This window comes from Natator depressus, chromosome 3, assembly GCF_965152275.1.
Source record: "Natator depressus isolate rNatDep1 chromosome 3, rNatDep2.hap1, whole genome shotgun sequence".
NCBI lineage: Eukaryota > Metazoa > Chordata > Testudines > Cheloniidae > Natator > Natator depressus.
The window spans coordinates 151,706,667-151,723,469 of record NC_134236.1 but is presented as its reverse complement, the minus strand read 5'-3'; the positions used below and the strand labels follow the sequence as shown (position 1 = coordinate 151,723,469).

At 44.9% G+C, this 16,803-nt stretch overlaps 1 protein-coding gene across 1 annotated transcript in view; it reads right to left on the bottom strand.

Moving 5' to 3' along the window:
• DNAH8 (dynein axonemal heavy chain 8) overlaps nucleotides 1–16,803 on the bottom strand; it is a 577,557-nt gene that overhangs the window by 514,363 nt on the left and 46,391 nt on the right. The window contains exon 7 of the mRNA XM_074949111.1: nucleotides 15,524–15,700. Within this exon, the coding sequence (XP_074805212.1) occupies nucleotides 15,524–15,700 (177 nt within the window). The remainder of the gene's footprint in view (nucleotides 1–15,523; nucleotides 15,701–16,803) is intronic.

The following is a 16,803-nucleotide window of genomic DNA, read 5'->3' as shown; positions in this document are numbered from 1 at the left end:
AGAAGTTGGAGGTTTTTTTCCCTCAGCAGTACCTGTTGGAGTGGCTCGAGTGCCCTCTGTTGCCGTGCACTATTGCGTGCTGATAGAAGAGAGTGGAGCCACTCCTGTCCTCCTCAGTTCCTTTGTATCAGACAGACTCCAGAACAGAGGTCAGGTTGGGTAGGTCATGAAAAGCACACATGCAACACATCTCAAAGAACAACCATTACAGAAAGGTAGGTAATTGTTTTTCTTCTTCAAGTGATTGCACATGTCAATTCCACTGTAAGTGACTCAGAAGCAAACACACAGGGAGTTGAGTTCAGAATCTATCTTAACAGTTATTGCAAGACATCCCATCTGAAACTGCCATTGTCTCTGGACTGATGGGAATTGGCATAATGAGGGGTCCTATATCGGTAGCCAGCCAGTCAGGCAGCAGCACAGACAGCTGCAGCAGCACAGGAGCCAGCAATCAGAGCTGTAAACAGGGGAGTTTGAGTGGGAGTCTGTAAGGGGAGTTTGGGGGGAAGAATAAGAGCCGGGAAAAGGAACAGACAGGCTAGTGAAGAGAGTGTGTGGTGTTCTGGCAGTGTTTTCGTGCTCGTTGGGGGTTTGTTTTGCTGTGGGTGGTGGTGTTTTGGTTTGGTTTGTGTTTCCCCGACTAATAGGATATAGGTGAGAAGGTTATGACAGACACAGAGGCAGTAGTAGGAGTGACCCAAGTAGTGGAAAACACAATGAAGATGACTGGATGTAGAAGCTGTGGCATGTACATGATCCTGGAGGGGGTACCTGAAAAGAATTTCGTCTGCATGAAGTGCCACCTGATAGAGTTGGCGGAAGAGAAGATCCGAGGATTGGAGATGCAAGTGGAGACTCTGGCTGAGTTTAGAAGGGGGTTCGAGCAGATGATGGACCAAAGACATGAGGAGGCTGAAGGGAAAAGCTCAGACTTTCAGATGGAAGCAGGACTGAAGAACTCTGAGGGGATACTGCTGGGTGAGGAAGGTGGACAGTGGAAGCATGTGACTAAGAGAACCAGGCAGAGGAAAAGACAGGCCAGTGAAGGAGAAATAGAGCTCAGGAACAGGTCTGCAGAGTTGGAAAATGAATAAGGGGCACAGCAGGTGGTCACTGAAGTTGAGAGGCCAAGGAAGAAGAGTAGAGCAGATAGTCCTACTGGAAGAGGGCAAGAGTCAATGGAGATAACCACACCAAATATGAGCCCCAGGAGGATACGGGATGGGTTGCAGAGGATTGCAAGGGACAATAGAAATCGAGAGGACTTGCGGCCAGATGGAACAGGGGATAGACTGGAGAATCGCACCATCGCCAGGAAAAGGCAGGTCTATGTGATTGGGGACTCATTACTGAGAAGAATAGACAGGCCTGTAACAAGAGCTGACCCAGAGAACAGAAGGATGTGCTGTCTGCCAGGTGCTAAGATATGGGATATGGACCTGAGGCTGAAGAGGATCCTAACAGGAGCGGGAAAGAATCCATTGATTGTCCTTCATGTGGGAACAAATGATACGGCTAGATTCTTTCTGGAATGTATCAAGGGAGACTATGCCAGGCTGGGGAAGATGCTTGAGGAAATCGAGGGTCAGGTTATCTTCAGTGGGATAGTACCTGTTCCTAGAGGTGTGACAAGATTATGATGCTCAACAGATGGCTCAGGCAGTGGTGCTATAAAGAGGGCATTGGGATGTATGGCCACTGGGAAGCGTTCATGGACAGAGGACTGTTCTCTCGGGACGGACTTCACCTGAGTAGGAAGAGAAACAGACTTCTAGGATAGAGGATGGCACAACTGATCAAGAGAGCTTTAAACTAGGAATTCAGGGGAGATGGTTGGGAGATGTCCAGGTAATCTCCACGCCAGATTCTCTTTGAGAGGGAAGAAAACAAAGTAAGAAAGGATACAGCTGTGGGTTGGAGAATGGACATAAGGCAGAAAGGCAGTGTACATATCAATCTAATAGGTAATATTGGCAGTAGAATGTCTGTGCCCAATTGGGTAAAGAATGTGAGCAAAGCCAATAAACAAAAATTAAGACGCTTGTACACTAATGCGAGGAGCCTAGGTAACAAAATGGAGGAACTAGAGCTACTGGTGCAGGAAGTGAAACCAGATATTATAGGGATAACAGAAACATGGTGGAATAGTAGTCATGACTGGAGTACGGGTATTGAAGGGTATGTGCTGTTTAGGAAAGACAGAAATAAAGGCAAAGGTGGTGGAGAAGCATTTTATATCAATGATGAGGTAGACTGTAAAGAAATAAGAAGTGATGGAATGGATAAGACAGAGTCTGTCTGGGCAAAAATCACATTGGGGAAGAAAGCTACTAGAGCCTCCCCTGGGATAGTGCTTGGGGTCTACTATAGACCACCGGGATCCAATTTGGATATGGATAGAGACCTCTTTAATGTTTTTAAAGAAGTAAATAGTAATGGGAATTGTGTGATCATGGGAGACTTTAACTTCCCAGATACAGACTGGAGAACAAGTGCTAGTAATAATAATAAGGCTCAGATTTTCCTGGATACGATAGCTGATGGATTCCTTCATCAAGTAGTTGCTGAACCAACAAGAGGGGATGCCATTTTAGATTTGGTTTTCATGAGCAGTGAGGATAAGCTTGGTTCGAGCGATCATGAGCTAATTCAGTTCAAACTAAATGGAAGGATAAACAAAAATAGATCTGTGACTAGGGCTTTTTATTTCAAAAAGGCTAACTTTAAAAAATTAAGGAAATTAGTTAGGGAAGTGGATTGGACTGAAAGACTTGTGGATCTAAAGGTAGAGGAGGCCTGGAATTACTTCAAGTCAAAGTTACAGAAACTATCAGAAGCCTGTATCCCAAGAAAGGGGAAAAAATTCATAGGCAGGAGTTGTAGACCAAGCTGGATGAGCAAGTATCTCAAAGAAGTGATTAAGAAAAAGCAGAACGCCTACAAGGAGTGGAAGATGGGAGGGATTAGCAAGGAAAGCTACCTTACTGAGGTCAGAACACGTAGGGATAAAATGAGAAAGGCCAAAAGCCATGTAGAGTTGCACATTGCAAAGAGAATCAAAAGCAATAGTAAAAGGTTCTATAGCCGTATAAATAAGAAGAAAACAAAGAAAGAAGAAGTGAGACTGCTTAACACTGAGGATGGAGTGGAGGTTAAGGATAATCTGGGCATGGCCCAATATCTAAACAAATACTTTGCCTCAGTCTTTAAGGAGGCTAATGAGGAGCTTGGGGATAATGGTAGGATGAGAAATGGGAATGAGGATATGGAGGTAGATATTACCACATCCGAGGTAGAAGCCAAACTCGAACAGCTTAATGGGACTAAATCGGGGGGGCCTGGATAATCTTCATCCAAGAATATTAAAGGAATTGGCACATGAAATTGCAAGCCCATTAGCAAGAATTTTTAATCGATCTGTAAACTCAGGGGTTGTACTGTATGACTGGAGAATTGCTAACATAGTTCCTATTTTTAAGAAAGGTAAAAAAAACAATCTGGGTAACTACAGGCCTGTTAGTTTGACATCTGTAGTATGCAAGGTCTTGGAAAAAAATTTGAAGGAGAAAGTAGTTTAGGACATTGAGGTCAATGGTAATTGGGACAAAATACAACATGACTTTGCAAAAGGTAGATCGTGTCAATTCAACCTGATCGCCTTCTTTGAGAAGGTAACAGATTTTTTAGACAAAGGGAACGCAGTGGATCTAATTTACCTTGATTTCAGTAAGGCATTTGATACAGTTCCACATGGAGAATTATTAGCTAAATTGGAAAAGATGGAGATCAATATGAAAACTGAAAGGTGGATAAGGAACTGGTTAAAGAGGAGACTACAGCAGGTCACACTGAAAGGTGAACTGTCAGGCTGGAAGGAGGTTACTAGTGGAGTTCCTCAGGGATCGGTTTTGGGACCAGTCTTATTTAATCTTTTTATTACTGACCTTGGCACAAAAAGTGGGAATGTGCTAATAAAGTTTGCAGATGACACAAAGCTGGGAGGTATTGCCAATACAGAGAAGGACCAGGATATCATACAGGAAGATCTGGATGACCTTGTAAACTGGAGTAATAGTAATAGGATGAAATTTAATAGTGAAAAGTGCAAGGTCATGCATTTAGGGATTAATAACAAGAATTTCTGTTTAAATTGGGTACGCATTACTTGGAAGTAACAGAGGAGGAGAAGGACCTCGAAGTATTGGTTGATCACAGGATGACTATGAGCCGCCAATGTGCTATGGCCGTGAAAAAAGCTAATGCGGTCTTGGGATGCATCAGGCGAGGTATTTCCAGTAGAGATAAGGAGGTATTAGTACCGTTATACAAGGCACTGGTGAGACCTCATCTGGAATATTGGGTGCAGTTCTGGTCTCCCATGTTTAAGAAGGATGAATTCAAACTGGAACAGGTACAGAGAAGGGCTACTAGGATGATCCGAGGAATGGAAAACCTGTCTTATGAAAGGAGACTCAAAGAGCTTGGTTTGTTTAGCCTAACTAAAAGAAGGCTGAGAGGAGATATGATTGCTATCTATAAATATATCAGAGGGATAAATACCACGGAGGGAGAAGAATTATTTAAACTCAGTACCAATGTGGACACAAGAACAAATGGATATAAACTGGCCATCAGGAAGTTTAGACTTGAAATTAGATGAAAGTTTCTAACCATCAGAGGAGTGAACCTCTGGAACAGCCTTCCAAGGGAAGCAGTGGGGGCAAAAGAGATATCTGGTTTCAAGACAAAATTCGATAAGTTTATGGAGGAGATGATATGATGGGATAGCCTAATTTTGGCAATTAATTGATCTGCGACTATTAGCAGTAGATATGCCTGTGGCCTGTGATGGGACGATAGATGGGGTGGGATCTGAGTTACTACAGAGAATTCTTTCCTGGGTGTCTGGCTGGTGAGTCTTGCCCACATGCTAAGGGTTTAGCTGATCACCATATTTGGGATCGGGAAAGAATTTTCCCCCAGGGCAGATTGGCAGAGGCCCTGGGGGGTTTTCGCCTTCCTCTGCAGGGTGGGGCACGGGTCACTTGTTGGAGGATTCTCTGCATCTTGAAGTCTTTAAACCATGATTTGAGGACTTCAGTAGCTCAGACATAAGTTAGAGGTTTGTTACAGGAGTTGGTGGGTGAAATTCCGTGGCCTGCCTTGTGCAGGAGGTCAGACTAGATGATCATAATGGTCCCTTCTGACCTTAAAGTCTATGATTCTATGAAAGTGTGGAGTGATGACCATGCACAAGAGATCCAGGATGAGATTGTCTAAATGGAATCTGGAGGGCCCCTACCTCTCTCTGCAACTGCTAAAAAGAATTGTGTAGAGGATCTGTAGAGATTTAGCATGCTCCAGGTAGAAACTTAAAGCCCTTCTTACATCCAAGAAGTGAAGCTTTTCCTCATCTCTAAGTGTATGGCATTTCAGAAAAAAATGTGGATACATAGATTGCTTGTTTAACACAAAAATTAGAGACTACTTTTGTAAGAAATGTCAGGTGAAGGCAGAGATAAACTTTATTTTTATGGAAAACTGTATATGGGGGGTTCTGACACCTGAGCTCTCAACTAACCCACCCTTCTGGCTGAGGTAATTGCCACCAGAAATGCCACCTTCACAGAGGAGAAAGTAAGTTACAAGGGGTTTGAAGGGAGGTACCATCAATTCTGTTAGGACTAAAATCAGATCCCAAGGAGGGGATGGGGTCTCGTATTTGAGGGTACAATTTGGCCATACCCTTTAGGAATCAGGTGATGCTGGCGTTGAAGAAAAGGGATCTATTATCCACCCAGACGTGAAAGGCTGAAATAGCTGCCAGATGCACCCAGATTGAGTTAATAGCCAAACTTTTTTTTAGACCTGGAAGATAGTCCAGTACGAGGTGCAGGGTGCTTACTCTGGAGATTCATCTCTCCTACGAGACCAAATGGAGAAGCACTTCCACTTAGTGAGGTCAGTGTTTCTAGCTTAGAGTTTTCTGTTATTCAGAAGCACTTTTTGCACATTCTTCAAGCAGAACTTTTCAAAGGGTATGAGCCATGAAGCATCCACAGTGTTAGAGACCTTGGAGGTTGGGATGAAGCAGATGCCCCTGGTCGCAGGAGATTATGTCTGGATCTAATGGGAGAGACAGAGGCTCAATCGACAAGGTTAGTAGGATCAAATACAGGCGGTGAGGAGGCCACACTAGTACTATAAGGATGTAGCTAGCATGGTCTCATTTTATTTTGAATAAGACTCTGGGCAGTAAAGGAATCAGAGGGAAGGCTTGCAGGAGGTAATTCTTCCAGGACACGAGAAAAACATCTGTCAGTGAGCCTGGGCTGAGCCCTCCCCGGGAACAGAACTGATGGCATTTTCTTTTTGAAAACCGTTTTTGAAAACACTTCGGGGGATTATACAAAAATCTCAGAAATGGATTGCTTCCTGGAAGAGTTGATTTAACTGTGTTCCTCCTTGTCTGTTTATGGAAAACATGGTTGTGGCGGTTCAATGACAAGACGGAACACAGCTTTTAGCAAGCAAGCGAGCTGGTCTGCTAACGGGCTGCTGCCTGTCAGCTTTCCACCTTCCCTTTTATTATATCTTTCCCCCCCTGCGCATTACATACTTCAACCGCAAAAGGACACAACAAAGGAAATATGACTTTGATTAATATTCTTATTTACCAGCCTTTATTTACTATAATTCTAGTTCTCAGGCCTTGAGCCCAGGCCAAGGAAGCTTCCCACGGTTACTGTCCTTTAATTGACTTCTTATGCTCCATGTCCGGCCCATGTTTTTGGATAGAGCAATGTATGCATTGCTCCTACACAACAGTCAGGGTATGCCCTGACTGTTTCCAGGTGGATGAACTAAACATGAACCCTTCACATGGTCACTGAATTATGTGTCAGAATTGATCAATTTTTTTCCCACTATGTGGGAAAGGAAGGCCAAGCAGGCTAGGCATAGCACTTTTAGCTTCCTGACATTTATGTGAGAATCTAGATACCTACATGACCAAAGACCTTGCATCTGTAGGGACCCCATATGAGCTCCCCAACCCAGAAAAGACACATCTGTGACCACCAGGAGGGTTTTCAGGATTTGTCTTGATTTTCTAGGAAACCCAGAATACAGAATGTGGACAGGACAGTGGATAGGCTACACAGGACTTGAGCCTTAGACCAATCTCTGATCCACCAGTCCTCCAAGTACAGAAACACATGGACACCTAATTTTCGAAGACAGGCTGCCACCACCACCACCATGCACTTTGTGAACATCATAGGAGCAGCTGGCAGACTGAACAGGAGCACTGTGAACTGATAATGGCAACCATTCACCACTTAGGGAAACAGGAAGCAGCTGGAATAGAAGCCTGTTCCTCTGAGTGTTACCTAGCAGCTCTGTGTTCCTGGGGAACCAGGGTACAGTACCCAGCCTGTCTGACTCACGAAAGGACCCACCCCGCCCGCCTCTGCTTGAACCAAAACCAATCAGAAAAAAGACTTACAAAAAGCTATGAAAAGGCAGTGGGAGACACACCTAAACCCTTGGGATAAGGATGACAGAATTAAGGAAACTCCCCTAACCTCAACTGCATTGCACACCAAGCTCAGTAGTTATCAGACCAATTCTCGTAATAAATCCTTTATTGGTAATCAAAATAGTGAAGCTCCCTAATTGCATTGTGAGCTCCCTTCAAGGAACACCACCCAAAGCCAGGAATGATCAGCTCCCATGTCTAGCCTGAACAAAACAACTTTGGTATACTCCATTGTTTACACATAAACAAATCTAGTGTTTTCCCTTGAACCATTGTTGTTTCTCCGCAAAAAACACTATTCATGCTCAAGTAAGTGTTCTGATGCCTGGATCCAAAATCTGAATCAGTTCCATTGCGACTTCATCTTTTCCTGACTGATTATGCTGGGGGCTCTGCCTGTCTCCAGCACTCCAGACCCTCAGCTACCTCCACCTCTCTCTAAGTATAGCCTTCTGCCCTGACTTGTGTGATCAGCTTGGAGGTTCTGTTCGACCCAGCCTACTGAGGCCAGGGACATCTAAGGGGTCAGCTTGGAAGTGCTGATTAACCTGGTCCTCTCAGACGCGCTCTGTTAATGTGTGTGAGTCTGATTCTGGGGCTGGAAGAACCTAGCCCTGGGGAACCTAGGTCCTGCAGGATAGCTCTATTGGGAGGGAACTTGCAGCAGGGAGAAGTAGAGCTCCATATGAGAACACAAATGATACAAGCAGTACATTGATAAACATACAGTACGCCCCTCCTCCCTGAAGAGTAACCCTAATAAATGAGCATACTCCAAAGTAACAGGCAAAGCTGGTAACATGAGGCACAATGGAACATCTATGGCCTCTGCCTGAAGAAAAAATTGGATCTCCCATTGCACGGCAATCTCATGAGAGTGGTTCCTGAAGAGGACACAGGGAAGGGGGGGGTGGAGAAATAAACTGGATGGCATATCCCCATTCCACCATGCTTATGATCCACTGATCTGATGTTATGTAGGACCGAGCACTTAGGAAGTGGGATAAGTGAATGGTAAATAAAAGATGGAGAACAGAAGAAACTAAAGTAGGTGGTACACTATCCTCAGCTATCCCTTCAAAATGTATTTTTGGAAGTGAGGGTTGGATGGGATGAGCCCACTGATGCCGAAGAGGATGGCAGTGAAGGGAGACTCCTATAACCCCTGCCCTTTTCCCCTGGTGGATCTTGGAATTGAGAAGCTAAATTTTGGTGTCTGAATGGCTGCTGTGTATGAAATTGCTTTCTTTTCATTGCTGAATGTTTAGATTCCAAGCAATTTGAGTTTCTCTCTGGAATCTATGAGGCTATGAATCCTGTCATCCCTCTTCTCTGAAACAAAGAGAAGGGCTTTCAAAAGGGAGGTCTTGGACAGTCTGTTGGACCTCTTAGGGTAACCCAGAAAACTGTAACCATAAACACCTTCTCATACAAACGGCTGATACCATGGTTCAAGCAGCTAAATCTGTGCTATCCAAACTGTTTTGAAGGGCAGTCCTGGTGACCAACTTACCCTCTTCAGTCTTACTGAAAACTCTTGTCTACAGTCCTCTGGTAACTTGTGGTAGAATTTTTTAATGCTCTCTGTGACAAAGTTCCTCCTCTGCCTTGGTGGGTCCTGCGCTTATTGGCGGATTTGCTTGCCTCAGAGGTTCACAGCAGCCCTCAGTTTGGCCACTTTTGCTAGTGGCTCAAACCTGCCGTTCACTCAGCTAACCTCATCATTGGCCAGCCTGGGAAAAAGGAAGGAGAACAATCCCCGCAGACTCTGCTGATCCACCATGTGGGTCGGGGAACAGCCCAGAGACCTTCCCCTCCGGTGGAACCCACGGTCCAGGTCAACTCCTCCTGTGTCTGATCAGGAGTTGGGAGGTTTGGGGGGAACCCGGGCCTGCCCTCTACTCTGGTTTCCAGCCCAAGGCCCTGTGGACTGCAGCTGTCTAGAGTGCCTCCTGGAACAGCTGCGTGATAGCTACAACTCCCTGGGCTACTTCCCCATGGCCTCCTCCCAACACCTTCTTTATCCTCATCACAGGATCCTCCTCCTGGTGTCTGATAATATGCTTGTACTCCTCAGTCCTCCAGCAGTACACCATCTCACTCTCAGCTCCTAGTGCCTCTTGCTCCCAGCTCCTCATACGCATACCAGAAACTGAAGTGAGGTCCTTTTTAACTCAGGTGTCCTGATTAGCCAGCCTGCCCTAATTGATTCTAGCAGCTTCTTAATTGGCTCCAGGTGTCCTAATTAGCTTGCCTGAATTTGTTCCAGCAAGTTCCTTCTTGTTCTGGAACTGTCCCTGTTACCTTACCCAGGGAAAATGGACCTGCTTAATCTGGGACTAATATATCTGCCTTCTAACACTCTCCTGTAGCCATCTGGCCTGACCCTGTCACATCTCCCAAAGGGTGAAGTGATATCTACTCAGGCGTGTCTGCTAGTTTGCAATCCTGAGTTGCCCACTTTCTGAAGAATAAAGCTTGCAAGCAAACATATCCAGCCTAATAGGTTCATAGACTTTAAGGCCAGAAGGGACCATCATGATCATCCAGTCACACCTCCTGCACATCGCAGGCCACAGAACCTCACCCAGCTACTCCTGTAATAGGCCAATAACTTTTGGTTGAGTTACTGAAGTCCTCAAACCACGATTTAAAGACTTCAAGTTACAGAGAATCCATCATTTACTCTAATTTAAGCCAGCAAGTGACCCGTGCTCCATGCTGCAGAGAAAGGCAAAAAAACCCCATAGTGCCTCTGCCAATGTGACCTGCAACACATTGACACTCATGGCTGCATCACATTGGCATCTCATAGTCATCCTAAGATCAAGCAATTCACCGAGGTCTTTCTCCTTCTCTGTCACTTCCAAATAATAAGTCCCCAGGTTATTGTTGTTAGTCCCTAAGTGCATGGCCCCCGATTTGTTTGAATTTGGCTTCCATCACAGATAAGTTAATTTCTACTCTCATATCCTTGTTTCCATTAGCCCTCCTGCCACTAATCCTAAGATCCTCATTATCCTTATTAAAAACTGAGGCAAAGTATTTGTTTAGGTATTGGGCCATGCCTGAATTATCTTTGATCTCCACTCCATCCTCAGTGCCTGGGGGGTCACTTTTTCTTTTCTTTTCATTTATATGGCTAAAAACACCTTTTACTATTGGTTTTAATTTCCTTTACAAGGTCCAACTATGCTTGGCTTTTGGCAGTTCTCACTTTTTCCTTACACTTTCTGACATCCAAGAGGTAGCTTTCTTTGCTGATCCAACCCACCTTCCATTCCTTATAGGCTTTCAGCTTTCTCTTAATAACCTGTTTTAGATGCTTGTTCATCCAGTTTGGTTTGCAACCCTTCCCTATGCATTTTTCCTCTTGCTTGGGATGCAGGATCAAGATAGTTTCTGCAACTTGACAAAGTAATTCCAAGCCTCCTCATATTCAGATCCTTGAACTCTTCAGTCCAGTCCACTTCCCTAACTAATTCCCTTAAATTATTTAAAGTTTAGAGTCCTTGATTTCAAAAGGGCAGAGACAGAACTCTTTTTATTTATCCTTCCATTTAGTTTAAACTGAATTAATTCATGATCACTCGAAACACGGTTGCCCTCTACAACCAATTATTCTATGAGATGCTCATGACTTATCAATACTAAATCTAAAATGGCATCAACTCTTGTTGATTCGGTGACTATTTGGTGAAGAAATCTGTCAGCTACCACATCCAGGAATATCTGGGCCCAACCATTAGTAGTAGTACTTGTCTTCCAATCTATATCTGGGAAATTTAAGTCTCCCATAATCACACAATTCCTGGTAGTATTTATTTCATCAAAAATATTAAAGAGATCGCTATCCATAGCCAAATTGGAACATGGGGGGTCTGTATCATACCCCAAACACTATTCTAGAAGAGCCTCTGTTACCTTTCTTCCCCAAAGTGATTTTGGTCCAAACAGATTCCATTTTATCCATTCCATCACTTCTAATTTATTTACACTCTACTTCATCATTAATATACAATGCTACTCCTCTACCGTTGCCTTGATTTCTATCTTTCCTGAACAGCACATACCCTTCAATACTTGCAGTTCAGTTATGACTACTATTCCACCATGTTTGTGTTATCCCTCTAATATCTGGTTTCATTTCCTGCACCAATAGCTCTAATTGCTCCACTTTGTTACCCAGGCTCCTTGCATTAGTATACAGACATCTTGCTTGTTTCTGCTTGGCTTCACCCAGATTCTTGTCCAATTAGGTACAGCCATTTTACTGCCAGTATCACCTATCTGGCTCTTTGTGTCATTGGTATTAGCACTATTTTTCATCTTGATTTCCATTCTCCTACCCTCTGTTGTTCCTTTCTCCATTGCTGTCTCCTCTTTTACTTGATTTTCCTTCCACTCAATGTTAGAATAAGGTGTGACAATTACACGAGCATCTCCAACTTGTCTCTCCCAAATTCCTAGTTAAAAGTTCTTTTAATTAGTTGCGCCAACCTCCATTCCAGAAGTCTATTTCCTTCTCTACTCAGGTGGATTCCGTCAGATGAAAACAGTTCTCTGTCCATGAATGCCTCCCAGTGGCCAAACATTCCAAAACCCTCCTTACAGCACCATTGCCTGAGCCATCTGTTGACCATCATAATCTTCTCACCTTCACTCTCCTCCTTTAGGGACAGGTAGAGTTCCACTGAAGATCACCAGAGCCTCCATTTCTGTAAGCATCTTCCCCAGCCAGGAATAGTCTCCCTTGATGTATTCCAGCAAGAATATAGCACTATCATTTGTTCCCACGTGAAGGACAATCAGTGGATTCTTTCCTGCCTCTGCTAGAGAGCCTCTTCAGACTCAGATCCACATACTCCATCTTCGCTCCTGGCAGTACATCCTCCGGCAGTTCTCTGGATCAGCTGTGGTGACAAGCATGTCTGTTCTTCTTATAGGGAGTTCCCAGTCATGTAGACCTGCACCTTGCTGTTGTTGGTACAATTCTCCAGCCTTTATCCTTCTGTTCTTTCTGGTTGTAAGTCCTCTTGTCTTTTGTTTTCACTTGCAATCTTCTGTGAGTTATCCTCTAACATCCTGGGGTTCTAAACTCTGGCTACCTCGATTTACTCTTCTCCTCTTCCTGTAGGACGAGCTGCTCTTCTTCCTTGTCCTCCCACCTTCTGTTACTGCCCGCTTAGCCCCTTAATTTTCCAACTCAGCAAACCTGTTCCTCAGCTCCATTCCTCCTTCACTAGCTGGTCTTTTCCTCTGCCTTCTTCTTGCACTCACATGCCTCCACTGGCCACTTTCCTCATCCAGCATTCTACCTTCACAGTTCTCCAGTCCAGGTTGCAGCTGCAAGATTTGAGTTTTCCCTTCAGCCTCCTCTCTCCTTCCCTCCATTATCTGTTCAAATCCCCTTCAAAACTCAACCATCATTTCTACCTGCACCTCCAAACCTCAGATCGTCTCTTCCATCAGATCTATCAGGCAGCACTTCATACAAAGCATCTTTCAGATATCCAGTCCAGGATAATGTACATCCCGCCATTTCCACATCCAGCCATCTTCATTGTCTCTTCCATTTCTTGGGTCACTACCACTGCTGCCTCTGTAGCCATCACAGCCTTCCCTCCTAAGCTCCCATTAAGGAAAAACAAACCAATCACACATACACAAAACAAAAACAGAACACCACACACTGTTTCTCCACACACACACCCCCACAAACTCCTCTTACAAACTCCCACTCAAACTCCCCTGTTTTCAGGTCTGTTTGCTGGCATCTGTGCCTCCTCCCTGAGTCTTTGCTTTCTGGTATGGAAGCTTGTTATCCCTGTCTTTCCCACTCATTGGCAGCTGCCATCACAAAAGAACCCGGAGGGGGATGGATGATAGTAAAAATGTTCATAACTTTTAGAAGGGACAAAGTACTTGCTCTTGGCTCATTTTGCTGGGGGCGGGGGGCAGGGAGGAGGGTGTCTGCCAAAGAGCCTTGACTGGTTCCATGATGGTTTCATTAGTTGGTAGAGCCTCCCTAGCCAGGGTTGCCAACACCAGGATGTCTACCAACTTGTGAGAGCTCTCAGACAACTCTTCTGCCTGAAAATCAAGTACAGAGGCCTTTTTTTAAAAACCTCAATGGGCTCTGTAGTCCTCCAGTGAGTAACTTCATGGCTCTGTAGCCTCATCTGGTTATGAAGACAGACATTCAACTGATATCTGAGGTAGTGGCTGAGGCTGCCCAAGTGAGTTCTGGCTGCTCAGTACTAGTCTTTGTACCAGAGAAGGGTGATCTTGGTGCCTGGAACCGGTCTCAGCACCATATACCAGGGAATGGTTCTCTTGATGCTCGTGTCTCTGGTTCACCCTCCATGACTGCACCCAAGAAGGTTGAAAGGAGGACATGGCTGGAGGGGGAATGCCCCAGTGGTCACCAAAAGGGCCACTGATTGTTAAGTTAGGGACCATTGCTGGAGTGCTGCACAGCCCATGCTCCCAACAAATCTGATGGGGGGATGTGCCATCTCCCAGACATAATAGGGAGGACCTCACCTCTGGGTCTGAGGAGGAGGATCCCTCTGACAGAAGAGGGACCAATCCCAATGGGACTGGTGAGAGATAGCCCAAGCCCAGGGATGGGGGTAGCAGGGATATCACACGAGGCTTCCCTATCAACAAAACAGGCTTCTGAGGAGGTTTGGATCACAGTACTACAGGATCTCGGAGCGGTGAGGTATGAGTCTCAGGCATCAGCACTGACTGCAGGCTTTCCACTGCCGGTGATACCAGTACCAAGAGGCTAAGCAAGTCTCTTGCAGTTGCACATGCCTCTGATGTTGTTGGGATTGGCACCATCTCTTGGCTCTACAAATGTCCTTCAGGGGACAGACTCAACAGACCTGGAACGAGCTCCGGAGGCTGCAATCCCCCTTGAGAGATGATGAGTGTTCTAGGGATGGCCTCTCTCCCAAATGCTTTGTGGAGTGTCTGCCTCTGTCTTACTTCGATACTGATGAAGAAGCAGAATCTGAGGAAGGTTTGAGTCTTTTCTTCAGTATCAGGCAATGGGACCAAAGAGCCAGAGATATCACCAGCGATGCACCCCGTAAAAAAGTAGATGTAGTTGGTGTGCTTTGCCCATGTGACGACACCAATGGGGGGTCAAAATACTGCTTCCATAAGCAAACACTTAAGTCTCGCCACCCCATCTTTTACTGATCAAGGCTTGAAACCTTTACAAATGTGACATTTGTCACTGATGTGAGAGTCTCTGAAACATTTCAGGCAGGCTGGATACAAGTTGTTGACTGGCATAGGCTTTGTGCAGGCCTGGCAGGACTTAAACCCCAGGAAGTGAGGCATCATTCCGGTATTGGTGCCAGTACCGAAAGAGAAAAAAGGTCAAAAGAGACCAAAAATGGACACCTAGCCCTAAAACTATGTAAAATTGACTAAAACTACTAACTTACAAATATATGCAAAGAAGAATGAGGGAAGTTCTTGACTTAATCAAGTCTGGAATTGTTCCAACAACTGTCACTGGCAGTAGGAAGGAACTGAGGGGGAGGAAGGCAACTCCACTCTCTTATATCAGCATGCAGTGGCACGCAGCGACAGCAGGCACTCAAGCCACCCTAATGGGTACCATTGAAGGGGGAAAATCTCTGACTTCTGTGCACAGGGAGCACACACATCTACAGTAGATTTGACATGTGCAATCACTCAAACTTAATGATATTCAGAAAAAACAAAGTCAAGGCAGGCCCTGAAATTATCTTGAGTTAGCTTCAGTAATTGTAATTTATTTCTACATTCCCTAATAGCCCGTGCTATTTCTCTCCATATACTACGAACTGCACCTCCTCCCCTATATTTTCCTCTTTCTTCTCCCACTTCTCCTCTCAAAGACCCATGAGGTAAAATAAATATTGCAAGTCTAGCTCAAAGCAACCAAAGGAGTTTTTAAAGGAACAAAATAAGAATTACCTTTAATAGTTTGGAATGTCCAACATTTAGAACATTTATGACAGCTTTGCAACTTGGTCCTTTGATCTGCTCAATAATAAAATTGAATTTAGCAGACATACGTTTCCAGTGTTCTAGTTCAGTCAATGGCCCTGAATCGTCGGCTTCTTTTCTCATCTGCTCACTCTCAATAAGAACCTGCAATCAATAAAATAACTTTAAATATTGTGACGGGGCAAGGCCAGATGGCTGTAGAAAAGTAGTGGGAGATAGATATATTAGCCCCAGGCTAAACAAATCCCTGGTACCAGGATAACTAAATGGCAGCTAAACCAGGTCAATTAAGACACCTGGGGCCAATTAAGATCTTTCCAGAAGGCAGGGAAGATAGCTAGGTTGATTGGGACACCTGAAGCCAATTAGGGGCTGGCTGAAACTAGTTAAAAGCCTCCCAGTTAGTCAGTTGGGTGTGTGTGTCAGGAGCTGTAGGAGGAAGCTGCCCTGTTGGAGGAATTGAGCAGTACAAACCATTTCAGACGCAAGGAAGGAGGCCCTGAGATAATGGCCCAGGGAAATGTCCACATCCTATTTCCAAAAAGTCAGCTACCATAGTTCCTACTATTAGGGTCCCTGGGCTGGAGCCCAGAGTAGAGGGCGGGCCCTGGCTCCCCCCTTCCCTCCCTGATTAATCACTGAGACTGGGAGACAACAGAGGCTGTGCGAGGGAGGGTTGCATCTCCTCACCTCCCTTGCTGGCTTATGATGAAAATGGCTCAGTAGGCTGTGACCCTTGCCTTTAGAGAGAGAAGGGCTACGTGGAGGGTCACAGTGAACCTCTGTGGCTAGTAAAATCTGCCAGGAAGCGTGGGACCCAAGGATACAAGGACAGAGCTTTGTCACAATATAAAACAAAGTTTGTATCTCTAGTTTAGATATTTCTTACTCTACGTTAAGAAATGTTGCTTATCCTATAATAACTATGTTTTTTCAAGATATATTGTCCCCACAGATTCCACTCTTGGTGTGTATGCACCCCATGAACATGAGATTGGATTGTTTGGAATGGCAGCTTCCTCTGGAGGTTCGCCTACACCCTAAGCACCCTCCTGCTTCCTGTAGTAGAGAGTATAAAGGGCAGGGAAGGTCACAACCCATTCTTAGTTCATTTGCTAATTAGAATCCTCAGAAGGAGAACTTAAATCAGCCAGGACAGAGAGCTGGACATAGAATCACAGAAATATAGTTCTGGAAGAGACCTTGAGAGGTCCTCAAATCCAGTCACCAGCACTGAGGCAGGACCA